Source organism: Brachyistius frenatus, unplaced genomic scaffold (assembly GCF_029030835.1).
Source record: "Brachyistius frenatus isolate BFR_SWC_R1_liver_20210118 unplaced genomic scaffold, ASM2903083v1 Contig_33, whole genome shotgun sequence".
In the NCBI taxonomy this organism is placed as follows: domain Eukaryota; kingdom Metazoa; phylum Chordata; class Actinopteri; family Embiotocidae; genus Brachyistius; species Brachyistius frenatus.
The window spans coordinates 1,440,849-1,468,545 of NW_027210632.1; the positions used below are offsets into that span (position 1 = coordinate 1,440,849).

General features: G+C 40.7%; 3 protein-coding genes across 6 annotated transcripts; all 3 read right to left on the reverse strand.

The window, feature by feature from the left end:
* Positions 1 to 1,214: 1,214 nt before the first annotated feature.
* trmu (tRNA 5-methylaminomethyl-2-thiouridylate methyltransferase) lies at positions 1,215 to 5,765 on the reverse strand. 3 transcript variants are annotated; one of them, XM_069700283.1, is made up of 11 exons: positions 5,583 to 5,765; positions 5,262 to 5,427; positions 5,041 to 5,147; positions 4,759 to 4,881; positions 4,016 to 4,188; positions 3,838 to 3,891; positions 3,676 to 3,742; positions 3,052 to 3,152; positions 2,539 to 2,683; positions 2,253 to 2,335; positions 1,215 to 2,095 (listed from the first exon to the last, which is right to left on the reverse strand). In XM_069700283.1, exons 1-11 carry the CDS (start codon positions 5,662 to 5,664, stop codon positions 1,946 to 1,948), a joined length of 1,251 nt encoding a protein of 416 aa, XP_069556384.1. In that variant the 5' UTR covers positions 5,665 to 5,765; the 3' UTR covers positions 1,215 to 1,945. The 3 variants fall into 3 exon arrangements, with proteins under 3 accessions (XP_069556384.1, XP_069556383.1, XP_069556385.1); XM_069700282.1 differs by having other exon boundaries at positions 5,262 to 5,430; XM_069700284.1 differs by lacking the exon at positions 4,759 to 4,881 and having other exon boundaries at positions 5,262 to 5,430.
* An 840-nt stretch (positions 5,766 to 6,605) lies between these two features.
* yeats4 (YEATS domain containing 4) lies at positions 6,606 to 9,755 on the reverse strand. Its single transcript, XM_069700288.1, has 7 exons — positions 8,939 to 9,755; positions 8,617 to 8,736; positions 8,355 to 8,421; positions 8,051 to 8,145; positions 7,625 to 7,714; positions 7,314 to 7,401; positions 6,606 to 7,135 (listed from the first exon to the last, which is right to left on the reverse strand). Exons 1-7 carry the CDS (start codon positions 8,987 to 8,989, stop codon positions 6,966 to 6,968), a joined length of 681 nt encoding a protein of 226 aa, XP_069556389.1. The 5' UTR covers positions 8,990 to 9,755; the 3' UTR covers positions 6,606 to 6,965.
* Positions 9,756 to 12,386: 2,631 nt separating this feature from the next.
* cpsf6 (cleavage and polyadenylation specific factor 6) lies at positions 12,387 to 26,359 on the reverse strand. Of its 2 annotated transcripts, XM_069700285.1 has the most exons (11): positions 26,280 to 26,359; positions 24,709 to 24,918; positions 24,466 to 24,569; positions 23,985 to 24,130; positions 23,601 to 23,774; positions 22,339 to 22,446; positions 20,844 to 21,339; positions 20,516 to 20,631; positions 20,240 to 20,393; positions 19,942 to 20,140; positions 12,387 to 13,040 (listed from the first exon to the last, which is right to left on the reverse strand). In XM_069700285.1, exons 1-10 carry the CDS (start codon positions 26,337 to 26,339, stop codon positions 19,954 to 19,956), a joined length of 1,755 nt encoding a protein of 584 aa, XP_069556386.1. In that variant the 5' UTR covers positions 26,340 to 26,359; the 3' UTR covers positions 12,387 to 13,040; positions 19,942 to 19,953. The 2 variants fall into 2 exon arrangements, with proteins under 2 accessions (XP_069556386.1, XP_069556387.1); XM_069700286.1 differs by lacking the exon at positions 22,339 to 22,446.
* Between the last annotated feature and the right edge of the window lie 1,338 nt (positions 26,360 to 27,697).

Here is a 27,697-nt window from a genome sequence, read left to right on the forward strand (position 1 = left end):
CACCTATTTTATTTGAATCCATATTATCAGTGATGTTTGAGTTTTTATGTTTCTTTTTAATTCTAATCACTTTTTTTTTTGCGGAGGGAGAGGGGGGGGGGTTCTTCCTCATTTTTAAGTTACAAATAACAAGAAAATATGTCACAAATTAAAAAATTATGTTATGTATTCTGGAAAAAAAAAAAAAGACATGATGCTGAATTCATATAATTAGGTCACGCCGTGACTCTCATTAGGAGCATGTTTGTGCAAAACCTGCCAACTCCAGGGCAACTGGTTAACTCGGGGGGTTAAACCTGTACAATAGCGACCCCCGGCGGATCAATACGTTTAAAACAAACAATGAACAGGTGGCCCACTGTATTTTTCCTCAAGAATATAATGACTCTGGATGCACCACAACGGTACGCAGGCAAATGAAATACAAGTCAACATATCTCACAACTCACTGGGTTTATTTACAATTAACGTTCAGTCATGTACAGTTTGTAATTTCGAAACTGGGGCCGAGTTTATCCCCGAGACCTCCAAATGAAGGCACTTATTTTGTTTTTGAAAACTGTCTTTGAACGGATTCCTCCCATTTTTCAATACTCTGACATTACAGAAATAATGTACTGTACGTACAAAATCATACAACAGATGGGGAATGACATGTTAACTAAAGTGGCTTCAAACTGGTGCACAAAGATGAGCTAAAACTACAAATACCACCGTATTTGTGTTTTTGTATTGTGTTTGATTGCAGTTATTTTTTTCAACTTGGTGTGTGTTTTTAGGTTCATAATGTCACACAGAAAAACTATCTTGTTCTCAAAGACGATCATTAAATACAGAAGTGAGCTCAGCTGCATGTTGTAACATTTACAGAAAAGAACATTCATGAGCCTTAGAGGTGATCGGCTGGTTCGACAAAAAGGTAAAGGTAGGTAGAGCAGTACGTGGGTACCTGAGGAGCTTCGGAAAATGTAGTAAATTACAGTAAAATATCATTTTAAATTCCATTGCAGTAAATAAACAGAAGGATATTAGGCCTACTTTGATTCACAGAGGGTCCAAGTCTGATGGCCCAAAAAACGTTGTCAGTCGTGTTGACCATTTCCTGACCACCGTGTAGCCGTGCTGACTGACGAGCCACCGTAACATACGTCCACTCTCCTCTCCCTGGGTAAGTCACAGCTTTCCTATTATTACAAGAAATGCTAAAGGTTTCCCTTAAAAAAAAAAAAAAAAAAAAGACACGCAGGTGGCAGCTTATATTAAGGCTGTGTAGCTGATCAATTTTCCATCAAAACAAAATGATTCAACTGACTACTGTTAACGATCTTAAATTTGGTTTTCTGATTTTGTGACTTATGGTGATTACACTCCAGCGTGTCTTTCATGAAATTATTTTGAAAATACACTCAACCTCCCTAATGCATATACCAGATCGAGGACATTGATTATCCAACAGCTGCTTGCCTTAAATATTTCAACGAGCCTGTCCTTCTTGAAAGGAAGCCAACAGTACCAGCAGGACTAATACCATCCAGGAGGTTCCTCAGAGAGTTAGTCGAGTATAAGAGACGGCTGCCTGTTTCCATTACAAGAGGAATCAAACATAGTGTACCAAGAAATGATTGTTGAGGTGTCGGTGCGGATCTCTTCTGTAATGTCTTGGGTGTAAAAATGTATTCATGGGGTTACTTTCTCATAATAAAGGGTCTTATTAGCGACAAGTCTCCACTCAAACACGCTTTGGTTCGTCTGAGCACGGAGCAGATCCACCCTCGCGTTATAAATACCGATGAGCTATAAGAGCATTTAAAAACACTTCAGACCAGTTGTGGCCTTCATCAGAGGCACTTTGTCGCCGAACCCTGTGCAGGAGTCAGCTTACTTTCCTCATCAGGGCGCTCCACCTAATGTGCGTTTCCACCACGCGTCGGACTGCGAGCTCGCCTCAGCTGGCTGGTTCAGGAGTCGACTCCTCTTTGTGCTGCGCGCCTGCCACCAGCCGTTCTCGGCCCTTCTGGAGGGTGAATTCGCTGGGGCCCAGTTGGATGATCTTCCCACTGCCCAGACACTCGTCCCCTTTGTAGAGCACGGCAAACTGTTCCGGGGACGAGGAGGAAAAACAAACAACTCCCGCAGTAAGACAGAGGAACTGCGTGCACGTGGCTGCATGTTTCTGGCAGTAAAAGGTGGCGTTACACGGTAGTCCTGAACAACTACGCCGTATCCTGTATCACTGGTGTGTCAGCTGTTACCTGTCCAGGTGTCAGAGCTCGGACGGGCTGGGAGAGTGAAATCCACACAGAACCGTCCATGTTCAGAGTTACCGTGCAGGGAACTGCAAAGAACAACGGAGGTGGTATTTTATGTGTTGCAGATTTTACATCACACGGCTCAACTCCCAACACGACTCGGCTTTTGGTGCCGGGGACCTTTCTGGATTTGGTTCGAGTTGAGCCGTTTCCATGATGTGGAGAAGCAGCTTTTGATCTGAATTTCACTAAATCAGCACTTTACAGGCCCCGATGACACAGAACTCACCGGGCGGCATCTGGTGGATGAAGCGGAAGTGGCAGTCCAACATCTGGGTCCTGGCCAGTTCAAGAGGCGGGTCAACCGTCAGCCAGTGGAAGCGGTCGGTTTGTATGGTGTCACGGAAAAGAGACGGGTGATTGGTGGTGGGAGCCTGAGCCACGACAAATTGTATGAATTAAGTATCAGCAAAAGTGTTTGCAGTGTTGCATCGTAAATAGGCAAAATAAATGCTGCATTTTCTTCAAGGAAGACGCAACATAAATATGATACAGGTGTTATATATATATATATATTTTTTTTTTTATCTTATCCTATAAAACTTACAGTACATTTTACTGTATGTGTATATTTTAATAAACTGCATAATTTATCTAAATGTTAATGTAATCATAGAAAAATTTACTTTTCTATGAAAGGAGGATACATGCTTCAAGGGCAGACGAAAAAAGGGGAGGAAGATTCAATTTTAGTAAAAAAAAAAAATATATATATATATATTAAAAAAAAAAGATTTCTCACCACAAACACATCTCCAGTCACAATGTCTTTGTCCACCACGAACCAGGCGTCTCTCTGCCCTCCTATCTTCGCCCTCTGTCCCAGCGTCACAGTGAACCAACCTGGAAGGACAGAAGCAGAAAATGACAAGAGAAAGGACAGGATGTGTCCACTAGGACTGGTGGTAAAGGTTTGGGACACAAATTGTGATGGCTAAGCAAAAAAAAAAAAAAAAAAAAAAAAAAAAGGGAGGCAATTTCAAATGAAGTTAGTGTTTTCATGGCCATAACATGTAACAATAAGAGCCATTGTATTCAGTCTGAACAATAATCAGTCCCTCCAGAATTTCAGAGTATTTCTGGGACTGTTTCGATCAAAATGTTTGATTTTCAGCTACTTTAAGTTTTATCTGATTTTCTTTGAATGGAAAAAATTGTCAGATTAAAAAAATAATAATAATAATAATAATTATATATATATATATGCAGTAAAAATCACAGGAATTCTGAAAAATTGCTCGCCTGTGCAAATACTGCAGAGATTATTTGAATTAACATTTATCGTTGCGATTGCAAAAATCTTGTTTCCTGGAGGGACTGGAGAATGTATTTACAATTAGAGAATGTCAAACGGCTACAAACATACCTTTGTGTGTTCCCATTATAGCCCCATCTTCAATGGAGACCAAGTTCCCCGGTTTTGGTTCCAGATACTAGAAATGGGAACAGAACTGTGGAAGTTTAGATCGGTGACGGCGCAACAAATCCAAGGAAAAGAAAGAAAACAAAAGTTATTTTTGCTTCTCACCTCTAATATGAAGTTTTCAAAGTTTCTCTCTCCAATGAAACAGATGCCCATGCTCTGGAAAATAAAATAATAATACACTCATGTAGCCATTGTTGTGCGTCAAAATAAATCCCTGCTCACACACTCTCCTGATATGAGCATTAATGTCTTCCTTTATACGTTTGTGTTTCTTGCCCACCTCTTTCTTCTTCAGCACGTGGTGAAATCCCGCCTCAGCGGCAATCTTCTTCACAAACTCCTTGGTGAGTCCGGCGAGCGGGAACAGAGTCTGTCGCAGGGCGTCTTGCGAGATCTGACTGAGGAAGAAGGTCTGATCTTTGAGGAGATCGGCTCCTCTGTACAACCTCACAGCTAACGGCGGGAAAACAGGAGATAGATTAAGACGGATGGCCGCGTCATGGCTGGTGAAACGGATCGAGAACCTGGCACGAGATCCAAATCACAGGTGGTCCGCTCAGTCTGTTCACACCTGGCATCATCATCACTTGTGATCGGATTTTACTTCCCTGCTCTTTAAGCAAATGACCACAAACATGACCTATACACACAAGTAAATAAACATGTGACGGACAGAAACACAACGAGGGGAGTGCGAACAACAGGTATCTAACAAAAAAACAAAAAAAAGCCTCTTTTTCATTGCCGGTCAATTAGAAATTTACGACATCTTTCACGTTTGTAAATGTCTGAAAACACGAGTTTGTATTGAAATTGACAACATTTCAGCTTCAGATCATTCATTTATTCCAGCAGGATTTCGAAGGGTCGTGCTCTGCGCTGCGGTGGGTAAACGAACCGTGCTGAGAGGGCAGCAGCTCTCTTCCACCGCCGCGGGCCTGACGCGCGTCACAAACTACAGACGGGGTAGATTAAAACAACGAAACGCGAATCCCGGCGAAGGGCAGAGAGCCAAACACTCACGATTTCTGATCTGAAGCCGGTCCCTGAAGAGTTTGGTTGTCGTGGCTGCGTGTGGCTGTCGGAAAACCTCGTCGTCTTCCTGCGACGTCCTGGCGTAGTGGCCCGTCGCCATGGCATCGGCGCCTAAGCCAACAAATCGCCACACTTTTATACTTGTCGCCGTGCTTTTCACACTTCAATTCGGTCCTCCCAATTTGAACCGCTTTTGAATTCACAGGTTCAACGAATATTAAGCGTCGGGAGGATCAAAATTGGGAGAATCCCACGACGACATAGGCATACCCAGAGTGTTGACGGCGTACTTGTGGAAGTGGTTGAATTTGATGTGTTTGTTGCACAGGATATCCGGGTTGGGTGTCCGGCCCTTCTCGTACTCCTTTAGCACATTACTGTAAATAAGACAGATGTAACACTTAGAATATGAATTCTAATAAATAAATAAATAAGTAAATATAAAAAAAAAATAAAAAAAGGTGTCTCATAGGCGTGGCACACAGAAATACCTGAAGACTTCAAGCCAGTACTCTTTGACGTAGGACACTTGATGAAAGGGGATGTCCAGGGTCTGACAGACTCTGTAGGCGTCCTCGCAGTCCTTCTCGGCAGAGCAGACCCCGCTCTCATCCAGGGAGTCCCAGTTCTTCATAAAAACTCCCGTCACGCTGTATCCTTCTCAAAGCACACAACCGAAGAAGAAGTTCAGGCAACAGGAGGTCGAGCACGTGTTATATATATATATATATTTTTTTTTTTTTTTTGAAATGTCAGCAAACACTTGTATAATGAACAGGTCACTTTCAGGTGTGTTTCACGGCCGGTCTCACCTCTTCTCTTCAGCAGTAACGCGGTGACCGAGCTGTCGACGCCGCCGGACATGGCGCACACGATGTGTCTTATCAAACCCATATTTTTCTAATTATAATGCTTTTCATTCACGCAATGTCTTCCCTGTGTAACCAAGAAGCGTTAACTGACACCTCTCCATTGCCACTCTCAAAAGGCCGCCATGTTTTCTGTCCGGGGAACAAAAGCTTCCGACTTGAAACTATTTAAACTGGAACCAATCAAGCAGCGCGGGGAGAGGAGAGGAGAGGGGAGGGGGCTGGGGGATTCAATAGCGTCCATGTCATGTGACCCAATGCGGAATTGTTATTTAATCATGTATTATTATATTGGACAGATGAGGGACTTGACGATGATGAGATGAGATGAAAAAAAAAAACCTAAAAACTTTTCTCATAAAGTCCAATCAAAAGAGTTGCATCTTATTTGTCCAGTATAGCAACACAATGTCCCATTGGCTTTAAGTCACTGGGTCACAAAACATTGAAGCTATTGAAAAGAAAAAAAAACATGCAGTGTTTCTTCCTTTAAGGACTTTTTGACCGAAGGTGTCTTTGAACAATTTGTACACAACTTCCCTTTCCTGGAGTTTCCAGCTGATGAAGGACATCTGGAGTCGACCCACTGAATTTACTTGTGCTGCACAGGCTTGTACAACATCGTTTCCATTCCAGATATTTGTATATGACCATATTTCCTTTGCAGTTTTAAAGAAAAAAACAACAACAACAACAACAACCAAAGGACAAACAAGTTGCACCGTGTACATCTGGTTCAGCGTCGGCAACAGTTGGTGAGAACTTCCTGTCGATGCCTTCGTGGACTCTTTGAAATTGAAAATTCCCTCATCATTACGCTGTTTGCTCAGATCGTATAATACGAATGGACTGACATGAAGGTCGAGGTCTTCTGTGATTTTTGAGTGAACAACAGTTTTCCGGTTTGTTCCGTGAATCAGCTCTCACCAAATCTGAATGTTTACGACAGAAGAAACTTACACGAGCGATGTTGTAAACACATTTTAGTTTATATTAAAAAAAAAATTTAAAAAAAAAATGGCAACCTTGGTAATGTTGAACATATTTTCAAACATATTTTTGAAAAAGTATTTTGAATTGTCGTGTCAAAAATTTCTACACAAAAAAAACAAAAACAAATTGTTATGGCCTCGTCTTAATCTTAAAACATTTCAGCCTTTTGTGGGAAATGCAACACGGAGAGTTCAACCGACAAAAACAAAATGCAAATTACAAACAAATCACAACAACAACGCATCGTTTTTGAGCGGGCGGTGAGGTGCGCAGCACAGAAAACAAACTGCGCCTCGCCGGATGATCGTGTCCACGTGTGTGTTTGTGCATCGCTCAGTGATCCTTGTGGTCTCCATCTTCCTCCAGTTTCCGGATCTCGGCCTTCAGGTGGTTGATGTTTTCTCTGCTGGCTTTGAGTTTGTCCTTCAGCTCTGTGATCTCCTGGCTCGTTCTCTTCTTTGCCACCTCCATTTTCTCCTTGGTCCTTTGCTCCAGCTCACCGACTGCAAACAAACGGGGACGACGGTCGCTCAACCTTTGTGAATGCTGCTTTGTGCACCGGCGACAACTACATTTTTACTTTATGGAGGTCAGACAGTTACAACTGCGGATGAGTGACAACATGAATCTGCATTCACACACTCGATCTTCTGTTACTATATTCAGTAGGAGAATACATACACTCCGTCTCATGCTTGTATGCTCCCAGAGTAAGTTGTCTTGACGTGGTCAGTAGCTGCTGCATCATCGCTGTAGGATCCTGAAAGATCTAAAAAAAAAAGAAAGAAAAACCCCACAGAAAGATAAGAAGTCAGTCTAACCTCCCTGAACCATTTCATCTATGTACATGTGACAAAAAGACTAGAGAGAAACGCAGCACTGCAACAGCAACGTGATCACTGTAGTCTATCATGTACAGCGATCTGCGGGGACACGCAGACCGGTGCAACAGTGAACGTGGTGATATGATACAGGATTTAAAGTAAGTGTACCATTTCATCGTAGAATTCAGAAACGACCGTCTTCTTGGGCATGGCACTGGAATCTGACTGGAACAGCTTTAACAAATGGTACAGCGTCACCTGAGAGAGAGAGAGAGAGAGAGAGAGAGAGAGAGAGAGAGAGAGACAGACACACACACACACACACACACACACACACAGTACAAATCAATACAAGTAGAGGTTAAATTCTCACTTCCTACAGAATACTATATACTTCTTCATTTGCTGAGTGTTGTGCAAAACTGCTCAAATAAACATCAGTCTAATGTTTTCCTTTTTCCCGAGAACATGAAATATATTAAAGCAACAAACTGGTAATAAATGCAGTTTAGCACACAGCAAATGTTTGTATCACGTAGTTTACTTTTATCCTCCCCCCCCCAAACCGTTGAGACTACTTTTGGCGGCTCTCACAGGTCTCTCATTGGGATCGATGAAGAAAATCTTGACGATGATCTCAAACTCCCCCCAGCCCGTCTCTGTAATCTCATACGGAGGCTTGGTGACCACTGGAAGTCAAAGAGACACAAACACTGATGACACGGTTTTGTTTATGCATTTGTCGCATTTATACATTTTACGTGACACAACGAAATCGAGGGTAGAGGGGAAGGGGAAGAATTCTTGTACGAGAAAAATATCTTCAGCGGGACACTTTTTCCGGATCCCATAATTAAAAAAAAAAAAAACCAAACCTAAACTTAAAAGGTGAACTCACCTCTCAGTGGGTTTCCGTAGCTCTCGTGTAGCTTGAACTGGATCTTCTTAACATACGCAGACATATCCTGGAAGAAACAATATCACGCATTTTTAATATAACATCATAAAAACTTCGACCTTGGCAGTCAGTGCTCAACCAGAGGCCTGTGGGCTGATCGAGTTAACTTTAGGTTTTAAACTCTTGGGTTTTCGGGACTACAAAGATGGTTCACTTCCCACTGGGATGCATCGCCATGGTAACCCTAACCTGGGCGTCTTACCTCATTTCTGTAAGGCTTCACGTAGACAGACCACTGATGAGTGTGTCCATCCTCCTCTCTCTTCTTCCCAAAGTAGCGGGCAACGTTCCCAAACACGATGGGCTTCACGATAGTCACTCCCTGCGGTTAACAAGAGCAACAACAACAACAACAACAACAAGAAATGAAGATCAATGTTAATATTAAAACATTACAAATTAAGAGATATTCATTAAGGCAACACCAGGGAAACGTACGTCATCAAAACGTTTAATTTGGCTATTTTAACGATTAAAAATTGCCCCGGTTGATTTTCAATAAATTCACTGTCGAGCTGTGTTACCTTCACGCGCCCCCCGGAATCTGGACCAAATTCAGTCATCTTTTTGAACATAGTACAGCGAAAAAAAATAGAATAAAGTTACTCCGTTTTTACTCGAGTTGTTCCACCGCGTGTTTCTAAATCTAATAAAAGTGCCATTTAAGCACTAAACGTACTCCGCGCACGTCCAGCTATCTCATTTTGAACTGCCAGCCAAACAAGCGCCGGAAGTAGCAAGTGTGCAGCGTGTTCGTGCATCCGCTATGTTCAGGACGCAAAGGTTCCGGCCGATGGAAGTAATAACGTCGGCAAGCATTACAAAATAATTTGACGAAATTATGGTACTTTTTTTTTTTAATGACTCCTTCTTTCCCCTTGTTTTCTGATTTTGACATCTTGATTTGCGTTTGTCATTTAGTTAGATCTAATTCGATAGAAAACGTTTTAGCAGAGAAAAGCCTTTTGTATATTTTGCGTTTTCATCTATGCATTTTTTTTAATTTTTTTTTTATCAATTGTGTTTGCAAACACAAATCAACCGTGCCTCTTTAAGATTAGTTAATAATTTTCCACGTCTAACTTCCCACATGTCCACATACATATCCCTTGTTAGATCAGTAACAAAGCAAGAAGACAGTCACACCAAATTTACCCACACTTGGGTACCATTTGTCATTACTTGGGTTAGCCGTTTAATCCGAGATTAGGCATCATGTTTTTTTCTTCCATTTTGCAAGCTTTCTATTTTTGAGATCATTTGTTAATGCACCTTTAGTAAACATGAACAATTTAGGAGAATGTATTGTGGTCGTTATTTTCTTCTCCAGTTTTCCCACTTTGTTGACAAAATGACTAAAACCTCACGATCAGTGACTGGCCACGTCATTTATTAGATGTATCGTTAATAATGAGCCAAAACCACATAACCAAAGTGAATTTAGAAATGCTTTATTCTTTTGGAGACAAATGAAAAAATGTATACCCGTCATGTGCCTTTGGCTGAAAGCAAAATGTTCTACTCAAAACAAACCATTACTAACAATCCCCAGGGGATCAAGTTTGAGTTGACAGAAATAATTTACTAACCAAGTTGTATCAATGACACAAATACCAGGACTGAGTCGTACAAAGACTTGTGTAAAAAATATATATATTTTTTAAAACCAGAGAAGTCCTGCATTTCACTAGGCAAGTCAGAATAGCAGTGCTACTATAAAATAATTGTTTTTCTGCACATTACTTCTTGCAATAAGTTTCAGTTTGAGGTTAGTCTGTTAACTTTCAAAACATTTTATCGTCTGGAGAATATAAAAAAAGAAAAAGTAGCTGGGGATCTGGTTATGACTAGTAAAGGCATCCTAACATTACACAGTGCAACTGAAATACTGGTAACACTTTCAAAACCAGATACTTCCCAACTGCTTTGTGTAAAACCTCTTGCTTCATGCAACAGAGACAGCCAGACTTCCTTTTTCTTCTGCAAGTAGACCTGAAAACACTTACCTTCAGCGCTGAGGAGAGAAGCTCGCACAAAAAGCAAGTGACATCCAACTATCTTGAACACAAACCCTGCATTTGGACGCTCTTATTCTGGCCGATTAGACTTCTGCTCAGGTTGACCCGAGAGGAACTCTGGTGGAGATTACAAAAAAGTCGATGTACATGAAAAAGAAATGACAGAATTGCAAAGCGTCATGCCCCTGTAGTACCAACAGAACAGAGAAGCCAATCAAGCATGATCTGTACACAAACACGTTGTTGTTGATATGAGGTCCATTCAGCCAAAATAATTCAAATTGGTAAGGGACTTTTAAACTTTTTGCATTTTTAAGGCGCCGATCAGAAGAACTGGCATTCACATTTTTTTTTTTTACCCCCTTTCATGTCAAAATGTCCGACTTTATCACAGCTTATTTTTCTTTAAAACATCAAAACCCAATTTACAATGTTTCCTTCCTCTTTTACAGAGTTTACAGGGTTAATGGAGCAAACGAAGAAACATTCATGAATATAAAACACTTTTTTAAAAAGTATACTGAACAACAATATATATATATATATATATAAAGTGCACCACCAGGGCTTTAAAAACGTTTGGACGACTGTTACAGTCTGATTAACGGTGATCAAAATTCAGTGATTACTGTCCTTGGAGATGAGGCCGACAATTTTTACATCCACCAAATACCTTAAGAAATGCAATATTTCAATAGTTGCTCATGGATTTGAACCAACATGATAGATTAAACACAATCATCTTGACAATTATCTTAAATAGGACAAAGTTCAACAGGAGATTATTGATATTTTAACAACAGAGGGCCAAACTGAACAGGGACCGTGTTTGATAACCTGTCAATATCAGTTATTTTGCTTTTTGTTAAATTCATACAAGAGAAAAATGTTAGCGTTTATTTTCATTTGATCCATATTCATTTGGAGTATAAATGGAAAAAAAACAGCAAGATGCTGCAGAACTACACCTTACATATATTTTTTTCCATTTTTGGTCTGGTCTCATAATTCAAAGTCAGATGGCTAGGACAGAGAAGCCTAACATGATCTGAACCTGAAGATTTTGATTTGAAGCGTAGAGACAAAGAAAAACAAACAAACAAACAAAAAGTCAGTGGTGTTTTCCAAATACAGTACCTTGAAATTGACAAACTAAAAGCTTTGTGTAACAAATTGTTGACAGTCTATCTCGACAAACATGCAAGACAGTAACATGATGGTTGGCAGAATCAAAAAGGGTGTTTCATGGTGTATGACGACTGTGTTGACGGTAAAGTAAACTTTTCTAATTTAACACATCCCAAATTAATTGGTTCTTCATGTTGATGCAATTCTTTAAAAAAGGTGACCATGGAGGGCAAGGCCTTAAAAATTAGAATCAATAAAACATGTTGGGTGTAAAACATAAGCGAAAGAAAACATTTACTTTAGTTGATAAAGGATTTCATCATCCAAGTGCCATTTTACTACAGTTCCTGTTTGAATGAACATGGCATTTTGAGTCTTGACATTATTATTATTTTTTTTTTCACAATAAAACATACCACGATGACAATTTGGTTCTGCACCAGTTTGGTGATGCTTATTCAGTGCGATTACACATAAATCAAACATCAGCAGCATGTTCTGTCTTTGGTTTATGATGTCTGTTCCAATGTGCTGCAGATATATGTAGGCATTTCGAACCTGTTCAAGGTCTAAATATTCTCCCATCCACCAATCTGTGCACACAGCAAAACTGTACAGCAGTCTAGTTTTTCTTACCTTGTAAAAGTTTTATCCATTGAAAAAAAATAAAATAAACACAAAATAAAAAGGGACAACAGCCACCGGCTAGTAGAGCTTAAAAAGTGTTATCTAAAAAAATAAGCAAATTTTATGTGAAAAATATCTCGCAGTCCAAAATATACATTTAATATAAATGAACCAAACATGTAGAGGAATTCACCAAATGCAGAGTGTACCTCAGTAAACATTTTTTATTACAACACCATCTAGATTTTAATCAAAAAGCAGAGACATTTACAAACATACTAACCATGAAAAGAATAAATGAGAATGAGATAGGGCGGGGGAGAAAACATCAAACATGTACCCTATAAAAACGGATCTCTAAACTGAATGTACACAGTACAGCGAGCCAAAGAAAAATAATATGGGAAAAAAAACAAAAAAAGATGTAATGTTTGTGTCTTCTATTTTGGGGGTCGTGCCGGCCATATTACGGTTTCTTTGCAAAAAACAAAAAAAAACAAAAACAAACAAACAAAAAAAAGCATCACACGTACTCTTCTTCGGATCAAATAAAACATCATAAAAATAAAAGAGCCGTTTGGAAAGTTTCTGTTCTTTCATCTTTAGTTACCATGAGTATAGATGTTTGGATAACATAGCCTTACACAGGTCAGGGTCTTCCATCCACTGCTCTTAGTCAGGCAGACAACAGACAGAGAAAAAGGATGGGTGGAGAAGGAGAGGAGAGGAGAAATGGAGGGGGTGGAGGAAGAGATGGTGGTTGCGATCCTGTCCGGTCATGCAGGGTGGGCAGCGGAGTGGTGCACTGAAAGCGTTCCTCCTTTTCCTTACATCCATCCTTGATCCTCGTTAGCTGAAAGGTGTCAAAACGAAGGGTGGAGTTTGTTTTCGAGCCAGCCCAAAGGTGAACACTCCCCCCACTCACCATTACACCTCTACACTACACAAGTGTAGACCGGGGCTGGGTTCAATTCACCGTCTCTTTTGAGGGCCAAGGTTGGAGTTTGTTCCAGGCTGTACATTTTAGTCTGAGAACGGATGAGTGCACGGGGAAATTGATCAAATCTCTGAAAATATGGCATTAAAAATGCCACGACTCCCTGCTAGCAAATCAAACTTCTAACTCTTGGCACTCAGCTGACTTGTGTTTTGTCCCCAACCCCAGCACAGACACAGATATACGTCATGCAAATTTCAACAGGAAATATCCAAAAGACAAATGTTAAATCTCAGTCTATACAAAGACTAGAAAAATTATATCAATGCGAGTCTGCCTGAATGCAGTTTACTTCACTCACTGCTGTATGAAACGGGGATTTGAATTTGCTTGTTGACAAGTAAATACATGTAAAAAAAGATTTTGCATGTTACATGTAGCTCACACTGTCATACAAATCTTGACATCCATATGTAAAATCTAAATTTGAAGTCTTGGCACAATGATGTTCGGCTATCTTGTAATAGGATTGTGTATAAGTGTTGAGTGAATTCCAAATTCAGGGATGGATATGAGGAAAAATATTACTAAAGAGTCTAAATGCTAAACCGATGTTGGGTTGAACAAGATTTATCATCTAAGAAGCAGCTCTGCTGTATTTTGTCTGGTTTGTGTGATTTGTAAAAAAATAATTAAATTTACTGGTAAATTGAGCAAATATATTCATGAAAAAAATGACATGCCGCATCTGCATTAACATGGGCCATCGAAGCAAAAGCCTCATAATAAATCTTACTGCAAATCAAGACTAAGACATTTGATAGAATATAATTTTCCAATTAGCAGTGTTTTTTTTTTTTTTAAGACTTCTCTCATTATGTTAACTCGCTTGCTGAGGTCTTTAAAATGTAAGTTTAACGTTTCAAAATCCACTTCTTTCATATTGTTACAGACATCAATCATTTGGTCTTAACAAGTGGGCTAAAAGTAAAACGTAATTTTTCTTTCCTGTGTTAAGTCTCATCTCAAAACCACAGCAAAATGTTCTCTCGGGTTTTCTTTAGGCTACTTCTAGAACACGTTCATATTTTTCATTACAACCAACAGGTTATGGGAGACATGAGGTTCAGAGCTGGACACTGAAAACTTGAACCACTGTGGCAAACAGCATGGAAACAATGCTCGACTGGTTGAGACAACCTTTGGTGTTTTTTTGTTGTTGTTGTTTTGGTTTTTTTAAGGAAACTACAGGAGTCAAAAGACACAGAAAGGACAAAAACAGCCGTAGATCAAAAAACAAAGCTACGTATCGGACTCAAGACACAGCAGGTGATACTTTGGCACACTGACCAGTGGATCACCGAGGTTATTACATAAAACAGAAAAATTATTCGAGGCATGACACCTTTTACGGTGCAGCAAACATAATGAAGCTGGAATATTTTGTGCTTATAATTGAAAAAGACAAAGTCCAGCATGCAATGTACAGGACATTTGAAAGGCCACCACTTCTCAAAATTACCGTGGTAGCTGCAAAGGACTGTTTCGACTGTGTACACAGTTTTAAGCACCCTCTTAACAGAAAGGTTACATTTTTAAGATGAAATGACACAAATTGTGATACAAGGAAGTCATTTCAAATTTGCTTTGATTTAAAATTAATAGTATGAAGGCTTGACAATAAGTTTTTTTTGTTGTTTTTTTTTGCTTTACATGGTGCAAAGATGCCAAATAATCAAATGAGTACAGATGATTTCACATTCAACATTCAAAGATTCAACTTCATACTGAAACTCGATAAGTTTCTGCTCTAGAAAAGGTTTGTTTACACGGTGCATGGCTGCAGACAAACAGTTTAACTGACAAGAACCAGATTTTACATAACACAGTCAAACTCATGGTACTCGTGTTCACACTATTCATTAAAAAGGCAAGTTTATGTGGGAATTGGAATAATTGAAATGTTACCAAATTTCATTTGGAAATGTCCTGAATTGTAAAAACAATATATCAGACTAATAAATAATTGTTCATTATAGACTATTATAGTTCACAGACAAAATTAAAATGCACAGCAGTGTGTCACTTACTGATAAGGAAACGGGTCAGAGACAAACCAGGGTCAAGCAGTCCATGTAAAACTTCCTGACCTGTAACTTGTCTACCTGCTACAAAGCACTCCTCTCCTCAGCTCGACATGGGATACTTACCATTTCCTAATTTATAAATCAAATTTGTACCTCCTCACTTTTGAGTCCTCTAATATTGATCAGAATGTATTTTTGATGCTCTCTGAAACATTATTCAAGTTTGACTATTGTCTTCCGATGCTGTGGCTGAGCCGGTCATCGACTTTGTAACTTTCTTGTTCTACACCTTGACTTCAGGTCTTTGTCTCAGGGTCGCGTATATTGATTGTAAACTTTGTTTTCATCCCTTTTACTTCAGGAGGACATGAATGCTTGTTGGCAACCTTCAACTGAAACTGTTTGACCCTGGTTTGACATGAGAGAGTATCTTGTTTGCATAAAGGACATTTGAGCTGTGACCCCCAGCACACACCTACAAACAGACTGAAGAGATAAAAGTAACTTCAGCCTGGTACAAACATGGTGCATTCTCGCATGGCAATATGAACAGATACAACAGTGTTAAGCATATCTGGACACAACAGATGGCCACATCACTACAGGAATAAGGGCAATATGCTTGGCAATCAATTCTCATTTCCCAGATGAACAAACTCTGATTTATCAGATTAAATGCAAAGGCATGGAGCAGTGGAAAATGGGCAAACTTGGACATGAACATTTGTGCCCATTTCCTTTCGATTTTGAGTCATTTCATTTATACTGCAAGAAACATCTTTGTAAAAAATGTACTCAACAAATGCATTTTGGCATCTACACATTCCCAAAGGTTGTCAGGCCTTGTGCCCACTGGGGATCTCTAATCTAACAGAGACGATCAAAATATCTGTTAGAGGAGGCAGCAGTGATTGCTGCACATTTTATATGTTGCCGCTCTGAAATTGTAGGAAGGCTAGTGAAGGAAACATGAAAAAATATCTACTTTCAATTTAACAAAATCTTATCTTTTGTTAAGAGGTTCCCGGTGGACACAAAGTCGTACTTTTCAGGTGAAACTTGTGTAGGAAAGGACAATTTGGCAGAACAGTAGAGTAGATCAACTCAGCTCGCACCAACAGCTAAAATTCAACACAACTCTTCACTATTCATATCACATGACACATTACCAAAAACGTCACCGAGTTACTGAGTTACAGTCTTTTGGTATCGGCTCGACCTGCTTTTAGGGGTTCAGTAACTCCACAAGTTTAACCACCCCCGTTTATCTTTTCCAGCATCAGAGAAACAAGTGCATATGTTATTTATGTGCCTGATGTGAAGAGCATAATCGCTGCACTGTGAGTGCAAATACATTAAGAGATCAAAGGTGATTGAGGCTTATTTAAACTTATGAAGGGTTAGCTCAACAGGGTCCATGTAACCTATAGACTCTCCGTTACAAAAGACTGGTTGGCACACCACACCACAGGCATTTCAGTTCTTTGTCAGCAAAAGACACAAACTCATTCTAACACTATTTCACCTGCAGCTCAAAAGATTTACATGAGTCAGCATGTCATTAAACGTGCAAGCGACGCAATGGAAGACGGCGTCTTCCCACAATGATTAGTGAAACTGAGAATCCGTGAAAAACGCCAGCAAACCACCAAAACATTCACCTCAAATAATTTGAAAGCAGCGTGGAATCAAGATTAGTTATGTACAGGCTGACAAGTACTTTCAGATAAATTAACCTCCAACTCATCCATAACAATACTTAACATCGAAAGAGACAGCCAAACAATGCGAAGAGACATCTCAAAAACCTGCATGATCTCTTGCCAACTTGGAATGATTATTTTCAAACTTAACGCTGCAGCCTAGGTGACCATGTATTAATGCCAAACAACAATGAGCATAACCATAAATGTGGAGGACTGACATGAAAACACATTAACAGCTTACATTTACTGCAGAGCTTCAATATTATTTACAAGTTGTCACGTATAAAAATTATGATTTTCTTCAGTCTAACTGAATCATGGAGAGCACCTTAAGGGTAACAGTGACAATTTGTTTATGGACTACTTTTAAGGCCCTGTAGGTCGGTCCCAACCATTAAATAATCATCCGATTACACTTATTCAAGCTGATTGCAATCATTTTGCATAATTGTCAGAATCGTTTCCATTCCTCCATCCATATAAAAACTAACAGAAAAATCTTATTTTGATCTATTTTGTATCGTTTTCCCCTCTCGTTGTGCCCCCCTCTTCTTCGATGGTTTAATTGCACAAGTGGATAACTTGGCACCACCACCTGCTTATCACGAGGCATTTACCTTCCAATATTCGACAGACCACAATTCAATGAGCATCTGTATCCGTTACCTTGGATTTAGTTGCAAAGCGAAACATCACAGCACCGCTGTCAGCACATTATGGTTTTAAGCCAAACTTAATAGGAGAGCCCAACAACTTTGAGGCAACTTGTAGCACAAAGGTGGCGGTCAATGGTGCTATATGTATTTTACCAATGCTCCATGGCAATAAATGGCTGTTCTTTTATAGGGTGTGTGCGTCATTAAACTATGAATAAGCTTATAGTATAATACTGGCATAAAATGAACAGAAAGGAAAATTAAATCGTCATCCGCAATTATTTGTCAATTAAAATGTCATGGTTGCGAAAGCTCCATTGCAGTAATGTTTGCATTTTGTGTGATCCACAAAAGGCGGAGGTGTATTTTGATCCAGTATTATGTAGTTTTGGGATTGGGACCACAGTGTGAGTGGGTGCACCCTCAGCTGTGGCTGCTCAGGCATACCTCTGTTTTGTTGCAGTTAGAAAATGAAGGAGTTTGTTTGTTTGTTTATAGAGACTGTAACCGTGGGATGACATAGTGACACTATGATAGTGGCTGTGACCATCGCTCTGGTTAAGATTAGGTCTGTGATAATAATGGGTCTAGCACTGACTACATGCAGTGTGTGTGTGTGTGTGTGTGTGTGTGTGTCTGTAGGGTTGTACTAGCTAAGCATTGTATTGAATGTACTGTATTCCTGAGGATCCTGGGGTGTGCTGGTAAAGAAATGTGCCTTTAAGTAACGTTTAATATTGTACAGGTTGTTGCAAGTGAGCGCAAAAGTAGTCTCAAAGAAAATTCCCCACCATGACCCTTAGGGGGCTCTACAGAATCAGGAAGAAACTGAAAACAATTATTTTATTGATCCTGGCTTTTGATCTTGCCAACTTATTCTTTCAGGTTCACATGTATTTTACTTTTCTTAATAATGTAGTTGCAATATTTCATGCACTATTTTTTTTTTAATATAAACAAATTCGGATTATGAACACATTACAAATGCATTGAGGGCACCAGCATTTGGACATCACACTAACGTTTTTGTTGTAAGAACAAACTTTAAAAAAAGACACAGGCATGAATATTTTTTCACCTCAACATCTTAAACTGAGGTGCAATCGTTCAACAGTGAGCAATGTCACGGTGTAAAAACATTCAATCTGACAAGTAAAATGTCAGGCGATATTACTCACTTGCAAATATGGTACAATCACATTTTAGAACTTTTTGTGTCAAAAAAATCATAAGATATTGACACGAATGTTCACCTCTTGATTTTAACAAAGATAAATCTTCAACTAACACACTAAAATGGTAATGTCTATACAATATTACTATAAATGAAACATTTACAGTGGAGATTGGTCTACTATTGACAGGTTGAACAGTGGAATTCTTTCCTAAAAATACAATCCAATCTGAACAAACAGAACATGTAAAAATGTTGAATTCGTACTAATACTGTAAAAATGATTGGGCAGTACTTTGACATCAAACCCTGCCGATCAGTGATGGAGCGATCAGTACAATGACTCTGACAAAACCAACTCAACAGTCATTAGCTGTAAATTCACATGTAACGAAATGGCAATTTAGAATTGAATCTTGATATTCAAGCAATAAAAATGCTCAACATTTGGTCCACTGGCCAAAGCTGCTGGTAAAACCCCAAATTCTGATCATCTCTGCGTTTTATGAAGCTAAGCTATGCGTTGGCGATTAGATCAATTAAATCGATTATCTGAAGTGCCAAATAGGCAGATGTGAGTAGTTTTTTTTTTTTTAATCCCCAACAGATAAATATGTGCAAATATCAGGGTAGTGCTACTTTCCCTCCGTGCATTAGTGCTTACTGTCTACGCTGGAATGTAAATAGCACAAAATCACAAATGAACTTTGTAAGTTACCAGCCTCTGAAGCCTGTAGACCAAAAAGGAACAACTGCATCCACAAAGTCAGTTTCCAGTGACTGTCAGTATTTTCCGTTTCGAGAACTACAGAATAGATACCACAAAGCCCGATGTATCGAGCAGCATTATGAATACATTATGTATTATGCACATTCTCTGAGACAATATACACAACATCAACTGTGACGTCAAATTAGGAGAGATGACAGAAAGATGACTTACCTTTCACCTACCTGAAACCAAAGGGCTGAGTTTTTAAAGCCTTTTCTTTGCTTACCTCCTCCAACAATTTGTTATTTTGATGAAAATATGATCTACTATTCAAAGATGAAATATGTCATGGGTGCAAGGATTCAATCTAAACTGAGGCCAAATCCAATGAAGAGGAGAGGTAGCAAGCAGTAATAGAAGACTTCTGAAATATAGAAAAAAAAAATATAGCGATGAAGGCAAAACACAAAAGGTGTACCCACCTTATTTCTCAGCTAGCGGTGCCGGTACTCCCTCTCCCTCTCTCTTTCCCGATCACGGTCCCGGTCCCTCTCGCGATGGCGGTCCCGCTCCCGACTGCGTTCTCTGTAATAGTCCTCGTGCCTGTCGCGACTGCGAGACTTGTGTCGCCGGCTCTTCTCGCGAGAGCGGCTGTGGTCACGTTCCCTGGAACGTTCTCGCCTGGGAGACGAAGAAGCATCGTTAAGCTACCAAATGTTTAGGGGATAACAAATCCTTTTGTGTTGTAAATCGCTTAAGTGTCTTATTTAACGGCCTCACCTGGAGGCAGAGCCGTAGCTTTTTGACTCGATGCCATGGAGGCAATCCTGCAGAGAACTGATAAGGACCTTACAGCGGTCATCTGCGGACACTTTGGACTGCTTAATCAGACTGATGGCTGTCACCAAAGTCTCTATAGCACTGCCATAATCAGCTGAAAAAAGAGCAGAGGGTTGACTTGGACTTTGTGTAATCGCAAGTGTCTTCATCTTGTCTAGTTGATTACATGTGAACTTGTTTACATAGTTCCACTATAGACACATCCCTGTCTGTTACCTGCACTGGCGTCAGATACAGCCCGAGATATGGCGCTGGAGGAGATTGCTCTGTTCCTGTTCATAATCTCCTCAAACTCTGCCTCGCTCAGAGGAGTCCGAGATGCTTCCATCTCCCTAAAACGTCATAGACACAAGGATTGCAGCACATCTTATATTCCAGACTTGGTCTCAATGCAACCGATGCAAACAAGGTAAAGGTCCAATTCTAAATCCTCCAACGTCCAAGAGAACTGATATTAACACTATATTTGATACATATTGATTGCCAAGAGATCACGATATAAAGTGGTTCATTTTTTTGTTCCACTATCACCAACTATTCTTACCGGCCTCCAGGACCGTAGTCTCTCTCATACGGCGGCGGGCGTCCGTATGGGTCGTTAGGTCCCGGGGGGCCTCGGCTGTCGTTAGGGGGCATGTTGTTGTTGCCAGGTGGAGGAAAGAAGGCGGGGTTCACATGGGGGGCTGGTGGTGGGCCACCTGGTGGGGGACCTGGCATATGTGGCGGTGGAGCCAAAGCCATTGGGGGGCCAATAGGGCCTGGTGGACGAGGAGGGAAGGGCCCTGGAGGTGGTGGACCTTGTTGCGGGGGCGGGGGACCGGGCGGAGGGCCGTAACCTGGTGGAGGGGGGCCTGGAGGTAGGGGTCCCATTGGTGGCTGGCCAAACTGACCAGGGAAGAGAACAGGGGGGGGAGGCCTGTCGCCACGATTTGGAGGACCAGCTAGGGGAGGGGGGAGGCCCTGGCCAGGAGGTGGAGGGCCTGGAGGGCCAGGGGGACCAGGTGGACCCGGAGGGGGACGTGGAGGACCCTGCATGCCACCTAAAAAAAACCCATAATGGACAGAAGAACGTGAAACAAAGTAAGATCTAGTGAACTAATTAACTGAGCTCTTCCCATCAGACAGAATAAGTGCGCTGGTAAAAATCATGACGACCTGCTCTACTTGACAATTTAACAGGCAGATTTTAAATATAAAACACATTTGCACTGCCAATTTTTGGGGCAAGCTTAAATTTGTATTGACTTGTGGTAGCCTGTATTTTCCATGTATCCTGTACACAGATACTTTAAGGTGCTGATTGTGGCAGTTCAAAGCAGGGACAATGACACGGACAGATAAGAGCAAGCCATTGCTAGAGGGAACGGCAAATGGAAAAAAGGCCACAACATAATGCTGAAAATTAAATCAGAAGAAAACAGAACAGATGAGGAGATACACTTGGAGCAAACTGTTTCAAGCAGGGTTTTTTTTTTCTTTGCATTTCATCCTACATTCTTTCACCTCAACACTTAAGTGAGAGGGTGCGCTGCTATTGGCAGGAATCCCAAAAGAGTATGTGAAATATTGTAATACAATAGCTGGCAAAAAGACTATTTCATGCAAGGACGACATTAAAGGAAAAAGGGGACTAAAGGGTTTTATGTTTTAAATCTCTCATGCAACTACATGAAGGGAAGCATTTTCTTGAATTTGAACGGTTAAACAATTGAGAAGCAAAAAAAGGTGCTCTCTCTTCAGTCTGAGACCATTTTGTTTGTTCTTTTGAGGTCTAGTAAAAACAAAGTTTCAAAATCAAAGTACATCTCTAAATAATGTACTTCCCTAAAATGTTTTACTGTGAACACATGACCAAGTATTTAACATCAGGCCTCATGTAGGGCCAACAATATTTGATGGAAAATGTCTCCATTAACGGAGTGATGAATTCAGCTGTCTTCAGGGCAGCAAACCTGACGTTTTCAACGGCACAACTCCTACCCATACCAACAGCTGAGGTTTAGGATAAAAAAGCCATCGATCAATCGAGGTGTTTTCACCTCTGTCACGCCAGCTCCCGTTCCTGCCCCCCGGCGGGAAGGGATTGAAACTCATATCCATCAGAGGGCCATCTTGGTGCCTAACCAGATCTGGTCTCATCCCCGGGCCTAATGGGGAAGAAAGCAAACCAATCACAACTCTTCCCCATCATAAACTTCCACCAACTAAGAAGGCCTGTCGCAGTCCAGCAGCCTGGGGAACCAGCCACTCAGCCAAAGAAGAGATGTGAAAAAGGATGAGATGGAGGACTGAAAACGCAAAATGGGGTGGGAGGAGGAAAAAAAAAGATGAAAGCTGGCAACTTTTTTCTCTCTTCCTGCTTGTGTACAGCAGCCAATCCAAGATTTGTAAGGATTCTAGGGTAGGTAGCTTGCAAAATAAAGCTTTGAGCAAAACGCTTATCAAGGAAGGGTGTTGGAAATTGTCAGTGAGCAGACAATCGCAGCCAAGGAAGGATCATCTGTTCAACAGGTGAAGAGGGACAAACAAAGAACAAACCACAGATGGGAGGGAAACATGCAAAGACACAGCACTGCCAGGGGAGATTTGAATGCCGAGAGATCTGTCGCTAGAAATGCACACTACAACAGACGAGATTTGGTTCCATGCAGGTGTGAGTAGTAGCAGTGCCTGGACTGTGCCAAATGAGCAGCACTGCCAGAAAGACAGCAGAATTTTAATTCATCTTACTTGACGTTTTCAAGGCACTTGTCTCTCTATGATGGCCAGCAGTGACAGATCCAAACACATCACAATCTACGTGTTGTAGTGTGCTTACAGTGACAATTAGAATGTGTATCTAATCACAATCCATCCGTGAATTTGCTTCTACTGCTGTGAATGGAAAATGATTGGATCCATCTCAGTGAGCGAGAAAATATTAAGCAGCTGATTTTTCAGAACTGAGAAGAGTTGTGGTTAGAAACTCACCTTGTCTGGGACAGCAAGGCCATTGCAACATTTAACCAAATTACTTGACCTTTCCCCCACTTTTATCAGGTAAAAACAACTGTTGAAATTTCTAAAGCAGGCACCGAGCAATTTATACTCAATATCAGTGCCTGAGCTGACTGGGCTACATTTTATATTCCTTAGATGTTCATCTGAATTAAATATTTGACCTGCAACAGAATAAACTGTCCTTCATTTAATCTACTTATTACCATTTCCCTCTAATTCCTGATCTTTTCAAATGTATTTTAATTAACAACTAACTGGACTTTGTCTCCACCCTACTGGCAACACTTGTAACCAAACTAACCAGGAAAGTGTGGTGGTGGGCCTCCGGGCCCTACGGGCCCTGGGAAGCGGTCTCCTCCAGGGCAAGGTGGTCCAGGGAACCTGCCTCTGCCTCGCCCCATGGGGAAACCACCACGGGGGCCAGCACCAGGAGGACCAGCTTTACCTTCCCCAGACATCTGGCCTGACTGGGTACCTGGGAAAAGGATGAAACAAATACAAAATTCACTTTTCCATTGATAAGTAATAAATAATACATGTCGATCAATCAGTGCTGTCATCTGTTGTGCTGCCATGTGCACATTCTGTTACATGCCTTCTTTCAGCGAGCATTGGGAGAAGTGTTTACGGCTAAACTAAGAAACTTGAAAAACACAGATGCAAGGTGTCCACTCGGCCTACTTACTTTTACGTGACTGCATCTCAAATTGGCTGAGAGACTGTTTATTGCATGGTGTGACAATGGGATTCTGACCATGGAGCTCCCGCTTTGACAGCAGCTCCATTAGCTTCCTAGACGATGCCTCTGAGCCAACACATACTAGAGCAAACCTAGGAAACACAGGCAAAGGACAAAAACAATCAGGTTTGTGCAAAAAAATAAACTAATTTTCTATTTAAAGTCAGTCGAGATTTCGAGCTCATTATGTCATCATCTAATGTCTTTGATTACTGTCTGCTAAAAAGAAAGGAATCGCAAACTACCACTCAGCACAAGACTGCAGATCTACAGCACCTCTACTGAAAGTCTCAGCAGTTTTATGACAATATAGAAATAAAACCGCTTCATCCCATGTGGGATCCCACTCTGCACTTTCAATATGCAACAATAAATAATCAGCATAATCTAGCATTTAGTCCAATCATGTCACGCACAGAAACCTCACCCTTTTGACTGGCCATTGGCTCTGTTTTCATAGAACTTGATCTCCAGCACATCTGTGATGCCTATCGACCGGATGGCTTCTGTCAGGTCCTCATCTGTCGTCCACTGCAGAAAAAAAGACGGCATCGTCAGTGCATCAGTATTGATTTGCTGAAGTTTTATTGTTTTACAACTTGTGGGTCAACATGTGGGATGGCAAAACAAACAAACAAAAAAAATCAGTTCAGAGGAATCTGGCACCTACCCATGTAAGGTTTCCTATATAAAGGGCAATCCTTTTTCCTGTGTAGGTGTACACCACATTGGGTGGAGCACTCTTCCCTCCCTCTGCACCACCTGGTGCAGGCAGTGCATCCAGGTAATCACGGTCCTCTGGAGCATCCCCATTATTGGCTGATGGCGATATTACATCATCATACAAGTCGATCTGCTCGTGAACCGGATAGTCAGATTCCTGTTGGACGACGACAACAAAAGTTCAGTCAACCACGTGACATTTTGTGAGCTGATAATGTCCTAATCCATTATCGTTTTTAAAGCTGGGAAGCTGCACAACATTCAGCACCCTAAGGAGTAGAATGACACCGTATCGATTTAATTCTTCAGTGCATTCAGGACACAGTGGACACAGTTGAGTTGAGCTTGTTTAAAAAAAAAAAACAAAAAAAAACGGTGGAGACAACGCTGTCTCGAGATTAGGTTGATAAGGTTTTTACCACTTGCACAGAAAAGGGGCGTGTGAGGAAACAAGTTATCTTCCGGTTCAGCACTTAAGGGGAAAGTAAAGGAAAAGTTCAGTTACAGCTCCAAGCAATTGCTTTTCCATTTATTTTTATTATTTTTTTACACCTCTTAATGCTGTAAAAGCTTGTTTAGATAAATCTTCAACTCTCATGAGAGCATTTTGAAATTTGGGACACTTTTGATCTTTTACTGTAAATGAAAAGGACATTTCTGTTTTTTTTTTTTTAACATCTATACCACATCAGATCAGGTCGACTTCACCAGGATTACTTTTAGAGGTCTCAGGTTCTACAAAACAGTTTCTGATTTGCGAAATGTTTATTCTTTTTTGTTGTTGTTGTTGTTGTTGTTGAAATCAGACAAAAAGCTACATTTTTACTGCACACTTTATGAGTCAATGTCCAAGTCCAACTTTCCTTTTTAAGTGCAGAAGTTTAACTTCCCGTCGTTACGCGGAAGAAAACATGAACCCAGCAAGAAGGTACGAAGCTACATCGCCAGTAGCTTAACAACTCGTCCGTCGACACGCGTTTCTAACTCGCACGTTTAACATTTGCGACCCCGACCGCGTCAAAACGACTTTCCCTCAAGTCAGGCTCGCCCTCATGCGCTTCGTATAAACGGTCTAAACCATGACTGACTTGCAAAGCTGTGGATACGACAGCTAACGTTTGTTTGGCTTCGTTAGCCCGCCAGCGGCGGCCACGCCGAGGCCTGAGCGAAGAAAGCAGCAGCTGCTTTTTATTTTATTATTATTATTATTTGTTTAGCATTTACTCAAAGAGACGAACACGTGCACATAGAAATACGCGCACGCTGCACATCGACACTGGCAATACGTCGAGTTAAAATGTCGGTAAAAAACGAATGCAACACTGCGAGCGAGTAGCCGAGGCTGCAAGGCTTGCAGCATGGGAGAGGGGGGGAGGAGGAGGAGGCCTTGTACGCGGCACAGGCTCGGTCGACTGGCACAACACGACATTATTCAACACCGATAATAACCAACCAACCCAATCGCATACACATAAAATAGCAGACTAGGTCGAAGTGTGGTAAATGTGGATGTAATACCTGATTAAATTCTTCCTCTACGTCGGCATAGATGTCGATATGATCCACACCGTCCGCCATTTTCCTCTGACCCGTGTCTCTCCGCCCGGCGGTGCAGAGCAAAACCACAAACAATGAAAACCAAAGCGGGACGACCAAGCGCCCCCTGCTGGCGGCGCGACACCACGTAAACGTCAACAAACGACGCTGCGTTGCGTTTAAAGGAGGGTTACGGCGCTTTAATCGCGGCGGGGGACACTTTGACCCGTCACAGGACGTCACGCTCAGGTGTGTTAATGTTGGCTCAGGTCCATCAAGTGTCCCGGTAAGACAGGACAGGGAGCCGACACGCACAAAAGCAGGCAGCTACTCGCATAGGTGGGACGCAGACATCATTGAATCATCGTGGTTTTCTCTACAAAAACAAGTCAAAATGTCTAATCTGAAAAAAAAAGGTCCAATTCCAGCAACCATTAGTGCCAAAGCCTAATTTCTGAAGAACATAAAATATATGAAATGTTAGATGTTGTTAAGCGTATTAGCCCATTTAACTTTGTCATGTATTTTTTTTTTTTTTTTGCTGGAAAGAAAGCATATTACATGACGATTAATTATGAAGTAATTTGGCAGTATTTCTCATAATCTAGATTTAACACATATTAAGTTTGATTTAGCATCTCCAAATTTTTAACAGGATTTTTCTCTGCAGTCCAACACAGGCTTCCACACGATAATCTACACTCAGGATGATTGAAAGTGCCATGTAAAATGAAATGCAAAATTGAATTTTTTTTTTTTTCTTTCTGATGACCTACACATTTAAAATGATGTACCCCTGATTATTTGTCTGCTGCATTGGACTAAGAGGCCAGGAATTACAAGAGTACAGGAATTAGATTAGAGTAATCTCAAAGCTGCACTGGATTGTTCAACGGATTTGTTATTTACAGTTTGCGCTGCTACAGAATATGAAAAATAAATACATTTACTACATTGTTGTTCATAATTTGAGTTGAAGGAATCACACCTGTTAATCTTTTTGTAATCTTTGTGTGTGTGTGTGTGTGTGTGTGTGTCTATTTATTAATTGCTCGTATTTTTTTCTAAAATAATTATTTGTATCCATCTTATTTAATGTATATGTATTTGTAAATTGTTTCTTATTCTGTGCGCCTTTTTGTGTTTCTTTGCTGCTGTGACGACTAAATGTCCCCACTGTGGGGTTAATAAAGTTTAAGTCTTTACTGTTGGTATTTGTTGTTGCAAGGGATGTTAAAAATCTTTTGCATTTTCAGATTTGGGAGAAAATATGTTCAGAATCACAATTATCCCTCAAAATAAATCGTTTTGAAATACTTTGATAAATGATTGATATATTTCCAGTCAGATTCATTACTTTTATACAAAATCAGTCCATAAACATTCATGTAATCTATTTA

What these genes read in the sequence shown, in the direction of transcription:
- trmu (XM_069700282.1), bottom strand. Translation starts at nt 5,664, where the DNA reads ATGGGTTTGATAAGACACATCGTGTGCGCCATGTCCGGCGGCGTCGAC. An exon ending in GTTACTGCTGAAGAGAAGAG is followed by an intron (nt 5,431 to 5,582) that starts GTGAGACCGGCC and finishes GTGTGCTTTGAG; the next exon opens with AAGGATACAGCGTGACGGGA. An exon ending in GTACGCCGTCAACACTCTGG is followed by an intron (nt 4,882 to 5,040) that starts GTATGCCTATGT and finishes TTGTTGGCTTAG; the next exon opens with GCGCCGATGCCATGGCGACG.
- yeats4 (XM_069700288.1), bottom strand. Translation starts at nt 8,989, where the DNA reads ATGTTCAAAAAGATGACTGAATTTGGTCCAGATTCCGGGGGGCGCGTG. An exon ending in TGAAGCCTTACAGAAATGAG is followed by an intron (nt 8,422 to 8,616) that starts GTAAGACGCCCA and finishes TGTTTCTTCCAG; the next exon opens with GATATGTCTGCGTATGTTAA. An exon ending in CTGAATTCTACGATGAAATG is followed by an intron (nt 7,402 to 7,624) that starts GTACACTTACTT and finishes TTTTTTTTTTAG; the next exon opens with ATCTTTCAGGATCCTACAGC.
- cpsf6 (XM_069700285.1), bottom strand. Translation starts at nt 26,339, where the DNA reads ATGGCGGACGGTGTGGATCATATCGACATCTATGCCGACGTAGAGGAA. An exon ending in GCCAATGGCCAGTCAAAAGG is followed by an intron (nt 24,131 to 24,465) that starts GTGAGGTTTCTG and finishes TGTGTTTCCTAG; the next exon opens with GTTTGCTCTAGTATGTGTTG. An exon ending in TGAGATGCAGTCACGTAAAA is followed by an intron (nt 23,775 to 23,984) that starts GTAAGTAGGCCG and finishes TCCTTTTCCCAG; the next exon opens with GTACCCAGTCAGGCCAGATG.